Below are 7878 nucleotides of genomic sequence, written 5' to 3' on the forward strand. Positions count from 1 at the left end.
CTATTGTTGCATATAATACGATTTGCTAAAAGAAAAGGGTGTTCCTTTTTGGGAAAACTTAACAAACCATATTGTTGGTCATGTGTGCAATTTGCGGTGCCTTTCAGTGCTTGTCTGTTTCGCAGATCTTAACTGATCCAGGGAAGGGATAAGGATAACTAATTTTAAGACCGTGATAAAGACATTTAAATTACATGTTGCTTTTAGAATCGATGCGAAGAATTAAAAGATATACTTTGTTAATAGTTGTTAACGGCTTGTTTGTCAAGGAGTGCACTCATTGGAGATTACAACTAAGTAATGCCTTGAAGTAATCTACGTATGTACGTCAGATATTAGTGTGTGCATCATTAAGCAACACATTATTTTTTAGTACGTTTATGTAAACGTTAGTTTTGCTGAACATGTAACTAAAAGTATGCAATGTTTATAAATCTTCTGTAGAAATTTGTACATACAATTGCTTCAGAACATAAAAGATAATTCACAATTAATGGGTTTCGCTTTGACGCCAGCAGCCAGTACACAGCACACCAATAACAGAGCACAACATAACAACAACGACTGAGGTCACTAAAAATTATTTAATTACATTGTGAATTCTTCAATGTAATTTGAAAAGGCAAAATGTAGTGAATTTTGCTACCGCATTCTAAATAGCTTCTTTTAATTTATTGTGTACTTATTATAAGAAGAAATATTGTTGCTATCCGTTGTCGGGTTACTTATATTTTTCGCCTTCGATCTATCTTACAGACCTGCTATGAACTGGAGCGCTATTTGCGTGACGAGCCTAAGCTGCAGAGCTATAAAAAGATGCACACTGATCTGGACACAGCCTGGGACATATTTTCAACGCCCGCACGCCTTCTGGAGGAACTTAAAATAAAAGAGAGTCTGGATACGATATCGACGACCTCATCTGTGTCATCAAACTGTTCAGGCATATCGTGGGACAGCAATGGTTCACAGGCGCTTAGCTGTGCAGTTTTAGTTAAGCAAGAGCGCATCGACGAGGATGACGAAGAAGCAACACATAGACTATCTTGTAATGAGAAATTGGACGTGCTATTTGCAGCGCCGCCCTCAGCCATATCGCCCAATCCAAGTATCAGCAGTGCTGGCAATATGACGCCTACCAGCAATAGCAACTGCTCAAGCAGCAATAGTAGCGTTAACATAAGCAACAGCAGCAGCAACTGCAATACTATCACTCTGAGCTCAAGTAGCAGTACAGCACCGGGTATTAAAGTGCGGGTGGTACAGGCCAAGAGTCAGCGTCGTTATCATTTGGGTCAGCATGACTTTGTGCTTCCCCCGTTAACTCCGCCCTCATCACCTGAGTCTAACCTTCGCAGCCATAACTATGCACAGCCGCCACATCAGCAACTCCAGCGGCCGCAACAGATCGATGCCAGTGAGCTGGCGGCGATCCTTAAGCAGCAACAACGCCAGCAGCAGCAGACTTCAGCAGCAGCAAGTTCCACACCCGCGTCCACCGTTCTGCATTTCAGCAGCCAAACGATCGGCACCAAAAATTCCTCATTGACGCAAGCCACAACGTTGCAGCTGCAACAGCAACAGCAGCAGTTAGCAGTGCAACATTTAAGCATATCGCCTCAGGGGCTAAACAAAACTAGCAGTATCAGCAGCTCGGCAAGCAACAACAACAATAACATTAGCAACAGCAGTAGCAGCAGCACAGATCATTCCTCGAGTAACCATAACAACATTCCGCGCAGTACAATCGTGCGACTGACCACAGCCAATGGAACACCTGGAGCCGCTGGCATTAGCCTAGCACGTGTCATACAAATGCAAAACAATGGCAATGCTAATGTTGCTGCCGTTCTCAGCGCCGCTGCCAACAATGTTAACAGTAACAACAACAGCAGCACCAATCCTGGTACAACAACATCCATGCAGCAGCAATCGGCTTCACAACATCTGCAGCAGACGCCACAAATAGTTGCCGTGGTTACGTCGCTCCCTGAAAAATCAATAACTGGTGCGTATTAGAGATCATAGATTCTATCTTAATAAGTCACCGATGGGTAATCAACTCAATTCCACAGCTTCCACCAAAAATCATCACCCGCGCCAGCATCATAGCGATCACAGTCCGGATGCCAAACGACGCATACACAAGTGCCAATTTCTGGGCTGCAAAAAGGTCTATACGAAGAGTTCACATCTGAAGGCACATCAAAGAACCCATACAGGTAAGAAGGAATAACGTACTCAGCCCACAAACTATACCCAATATTGACTTTCTGTCATTTTTGGGATTCGTCAAAGTAGTAAACGCAGAAAATGAAATCCAATGCAGATTCTGCACATTACAAAAGTCAATGATAGCATTATGTCGGGAGCTCCCGACTAAAGGATACCCTGAACCATTTTATTCCAACACCAAATTTAGCTGGCGCTACGCGCTTTTTTCACACCGATAATTGAGTCTTAGTAAGAAAAAAACGAATTAAAATAGTAGCACAGAAAACAATACAATGCTGCTGGATTTGAAGCGGACGCGCATGTTTGTGTGTGTGTGTGCATGCATTCAGATATTCTTCGAATTTGCGCTGGCGCCGCAAACACGTGTTTCTTAACCGATCTTCATGAAATTTTCTACAGTTTATCTTATTGTACCATAGAATATTTGTCTATTCTCAAAAAGTGAATTGCATTAAAATTGTAATTTAAATTGGTGGGCAATATAAGTTGAGTTATTAACTTGATTTATAGCTATCAGGTAATAGCGGGGAGGTGGCGATAGGTATAAAATGATATATACTTGATATACATATATACTATTCTAGAGTAAACATATCACTTTAGGTGACTCTAGCTCTTATTATTTACCCAATTAGCTTAAAAAACAGGATTTTGACATCGATTTTTATCGATTGCTTTGAGCCGGAGTAAGTCGTCGATTATCGGAAACAAACTCGATCTGCGCATGGACTACGACTACAACTAAAATTTCAAGTCTCTAGCTCTTATAGTTTCTAAGATCCTTGCGTTCATATATACGGATGGACGGACGGACGGACAGACGGATATGGCTAGATTGACTCGGCTGTTGATACTGATCAACAATATATATACTTTAAAGTGTCGGAGATGCTTCTCTCTGCCTGTTACATTTGCAAAATTATACCCTTTCTACCCATTTTCAATGGGTTCAGGGTATAAAAACAAAGTCTAGTGCAGCGAGCGGGAAACCAAAAACATTTTCGAATGACAGAAGACGAGTCTTGAATTTCAATAAAAATCGCATAATTCAAAAATGAATTATTGGTTACACGCACACAAACTCATGCTCTGCCACACAGATTAATCCTAGCGATGAAATGTAATTTTATTGCCGCCACAGTCAGCAACAGAGATTAAAGCATCAGAGGAAGAGAAACATGTCGAATCTATTTATTTACGCCATGGAAACTTTCGCACACATACATATTCATATGCATTGTTGTATGTGTGTCTGTATTAATGCGTTACTAAAGAGTTTTGGCAACATGCACTTAACCCAGAAAATATTAAACCAAAATTAAGTTTAGATTTATCACATCGTGCATGTGTATACATGTAATGTGAACACGTTACATTTTGATAATATAAAGTTAAATGGTAAATTAGTTATTCGAACTTATAAACATTGCGGCAGCAAATTAAGTTCAGTAAGTAAATTTTTGATATAAGCCCATTCTTATTCATAAAAATCTAATTGATATTAAAATATTATTGAAAACTATTAAAGCGTACAGTTGTAATGCTTCCTTTTTTACTGTGTACCGGTGAATGAAACAGACGAAAGGATAATCACCGACCCCTTGCTGTACGCTACGTCTCGGTATACGCAATACATGAATTCAAAATAAAAAAAACGTAGTTGACTGAACGTTTAAAAAAAACCCCCCGTTTCGAAAAGTATTCATTTGAGTTGCAGTGAGTTACATCAAAGTTTTCTGCACAAGGTTCTGAGCGTAAGGTATGTGCGAAATCTAATGGTTCTGAACTAAGTCTTGCAAAATAAGGTGTTGAAAAAAAAAGTATAATTAATTAAGCTTTTTACACGGATAAAGTAGACCGAATAAATCAAGAGCCAAAGGTTTTTCATGCGATAAAAGATTGTAATATTTGATTGCCCAACAAGCAGACAGCTTTTTACAAAATGTACATTTTTCTTCCCAAAGTTGTAAAAATACTCAAAATAGAATGTAATTATTTAAAGGTCCCTATAATGACAGGGCAGCAAACCAAATTAAAGGAACATCTTAATTATTAACTTTTTTGCACAATTTTGAGCACAATTTACGGAAGAGCTGCTTCTTTAATATTGTAACTGAAATTAAATTAATTAGAATACCAATGGAGTGGTTTAAATAAAAATCGTGCGAATTTTTTACAATTGATAATCAATTACACTGCTCCGCATAAAGGTTGAAAATAAATGTGCGCAGTGCGCAAAAGATTTCAATTAGTTAAACGCTGGGGCTATTAAAACAACAGACTTGCGGGAACCCTGAGGTTCGAAATAGCTGGTGGAAGAAACGCTGTTAAGAAAAGATTACTAGTGCAATCAAGCGGATAGACGCAACCAGACCATAAAAATTGTGTTGAGTGCAAAAGCCAAGAAGGCGCACAGCGCATAAAAGAAAAGCTAAGGAATGGCGTGCAGTGAAAGGAATGCTGAGACTTCTACCCCGTACGTTGCATGTCTCGCCGGAATATTCTTTCTATTGGCTGCTGACATTAAAAACCAACGCCAGCAAAATTTATAAAATATTAACTAGCTCCCGGCTCTGCGTTAAGCGTCAGCTGACCATGCTTCTGCTGTTGGCTGCAATTGCAACACCCCTCCCTTTAACAATTTAGATATGCGCTATTGAAACTGAATCTAAAAATATGGGAAGAAAGGAGTCAGTGTACACATACATATAGAAACATATAGCGAAGGTTAAGTTTTAACTACGTTCGCTATTATAAATTAGCAAAGAGGCGACAGAAAAGAAAAAATCTCCTCGAACGGTGAATTTCGTTTTATATGACGCAATCGTTTTATATTGGATAACTCCTAACTCCTATTTATCAATTCATAGAAATAACCGCCGCTTTCCTATTTTCAATTGGTGCCTTTTTGACATATGTCAGCATCGTCGCGGTGATAACTTATTAAAAATTCTTAATACCAACATATTTGTATAACAACGAAACTGATTAATCTTATGGCATGTCCAACTTATAATTATACTTGCTTTTCCGGCGAACTAGCAGGCTGTCCGTTTTATTTTTGATAACGATTAAGTTTCGTTAGTTTACCAGATAACATGAGCAGTTTTGTGTCAGACACTGTATCTGTGTGTGGGTTTTATGGTTAGTCATGGCGCTGTGCGTGTCGCTCGAATGCAGCTTAATACGAGACTCTCGGGTCCTGTCTGTATTGTACGCCCAGTGCTTTGTGCATTTGACGCTGATTTATGCAGGCTAAAGCCGAAAAGAGACCAATAAAAAATGCCAAGTCAGTGCTAAAGCATTTCATACACACAGTCAAACTTCTTGTGTGTGTAAGTGTTTTTCAGGCAGCCCTTTTATTTATAGCCGTTACTTCGACGGCTCGCTCACAGTTCTGACAACATGCCAAAGTGCAAGTGGCAGTACGACACCCACAAACAAGGAGTGAAATGTCCCATGTTGCACCGTCGTGACGCATCGCTGGACGTCACACTTCAAAAATCGGTAGAGAGTAAACAAATGGAAATTAAGAGAGCACTGGCCAGTGGGTCGGTGGTGACTCGTTTGTTTCGTCAGGCAAGCAAGTTGGCCGCAAGTGCATAATGTGAAATTGAGCACGGAAATATCACACATTTCCGCATGCATTAAGTTTTAGGCTGTATATATATATGTATATACATATACATATACATGTTAAGCTGCTGTGGTGTGCGTTACAAAGTTATCCACTCAGCTTTATGTATTTTTCTTGGCTGTCGTCTACTTTGCCGGTTATCTGGCTCCATTTTCCACTGCTGTTTTCTACAGCGGCAACTAACTACGAAGGCAATGCCGGCAATTTCCTGCCTTTGCTCCTGTTTGTCTTTTAAACGCAAATAATTTTGCCATTTTTTCTGTACTGTGCTATGCTCGACTCTGTGTGCATGCTTAGGTTTTATACTTTTGTGTGAAATTACAACTTCTGCATTTCCTTTTCCTTTTTGCCTGCATGCCATTATTGAGCTTCTGTAACGGGCACTGGCGCTCTGGTTGGCTTTCGGCGCATTGGCTACTGTTTATGCCGCATCTTTTGAGGCTTTTGGCACGCATGAAAACTGTTGGCAAACCGATGCGTGATTTGGCAAGCAGTTTCACAGAATTCGATTTCTACGTAAATTATGATTCCCGACATTTGGCTGTTTTATACTCCAAACCCATCATTTTTTTTTAAATGTCTTCAATTTTTGCCTTCTAAATATTCGTTTGCATTTTTTAATACTTTATAAATTTTGCACACTAGCTTAGAGATTATGAACTTATTCTATAATTTTTAGCTTTCAGAAAATAGGTTATGTGATTTTTAAATAAAACCTAGTTTTAGAGCACTCGGATTATTGCACCTGCATAAGTTAATATTTATAAGTGAATTTTATTAAATATTGTTACCCCGACTATAATTCAACCATTTAATCAATTAAAATTCAAATTGACGGACTTGGTTAGCTGATAAAGAAAAACTTTTTGCATTTTGCTCCCGGTAAATAAAACAAATAATGGCACACTATCCTCTGTACCTTTTATTCGCCAGCTCTTTCGTTTCGTCCCTTGGTACGCACATTTCTGTGCTTTATCTTTTCGTTGTCTGCAGTAGCAAATATGTAAGCAACTTACACTGCATACAATATTTGATGCATGTTATCAGAGCAACTTATTGGATAAACAGATACTTGCGGTTTTACTTTGCGTTTTCATTAACTCTTTTCTACAAATTTCTGTCATTGCAGGTGAGAAGCCATACAAATGCTCTTGGGATGGCTGCGAATGGCGTTTCGCTAGGAGCGATGAGCTAACCCGTCACTATCGCAAACACACTGGAGCCAAGCCCTTTAAGTGCCGCAGTTGCGATCGCTGCTTCTCACGCTCTGATCACCTGGCCCTCCACATGAAGCGCCATATGTGAGGTGGAATCTAAATGGAAGTGCAACTGTGTGCCATCACAAGCTGCTATAGTGCTAATTAATCAAAACTCACATAACAGCACAAGCAACTGAAAAATATTTAAGAACTTCAAATTCGATATAAAATTGTGTGTTCGTTGCTGTTAGTGTTTAACGTCTTATTCCATTTCATTATCGTTTCGCTTCCATATCTTTTTGGTTTAATTTCATTTTATTGTTTAAGCATTTAACAAAATAACTTCCATATGCATTTAAACTCTTGACAAAATATTTACCAAAGCAAATTAATTTTTTTTCAGTAAAACATCAAGGAAAAAATACTGAACAAAATAGCAGTCATAAATGAACTTATAAAGCACAATGAACATATGAAAAGTGTATGAAATATATATATATATATATATATATATATATATATATATATATATATATATATATATATATATATATATACATATATTTTTGTTTTGTTTGAGCAAAAACCACAAATATTGTAAACACTGCCAAAACAAAAATACGAAAAATTTAATAATTATTAAAATAATACAAAATGTTAACATACATGCATACATATACAAAGATTTAACGTTAAGAATATTCATCGTACTGGCGTAGGTACAACAAAATACAAAAAAAAACACAAGTGCAAAATATGTTTTAAACAATAAATCAAATGCTTATATTTTCTTACATTAATTTAAAT

General features: G+C 38.0%; 1 protein-coding gene across 2 annotated transcripts in view; it reads left to right on the plus strand.

The window, feature by feature from the left end:
• The window catches only part of luna, a 76166-nt gene extending 68613 nt beyond the window's left edge, over positions 1-7553 (plus strand). Inside the window, exons 4-6 of one of the 2 annotated variants that reach the window (XM_070210085.1) lie at positions 757-2008; positions 2076-2222; positions 7002-7553. In XM_070210085.1, the coding sequence (XP_070066186.1) occupies positions 757-2008; positions 2076-2222; positions 7002-7177 (1575 nt within the window). In that variant the 3' untranslated portion in view covers positions 7178-7553. The remainder of the gene's footprint in view (positions 1-756; positions 2009-2075; positions 2223-7001) is intronic. The other variant, XM_002059252.4, reaches the window with a different exon arrangement.
• Positions 7554-7878: the final 325 nt, after the last annotated feature.

This window comes from Drosophila virilis, chromosome 5, assembly GCF_030788295.1.
Source record: "Drosophila virilis strain 15010-1051.87 chromosome 5, Dvir_AGI_RSII-ME, whole genome shotgun sequence".
Lineage (NCBI taxonomy): Eukaryota > Metazoa > Arthropoda > Insecta > Diptera > Drosophilidae > Drosophila > Drosophila virilis.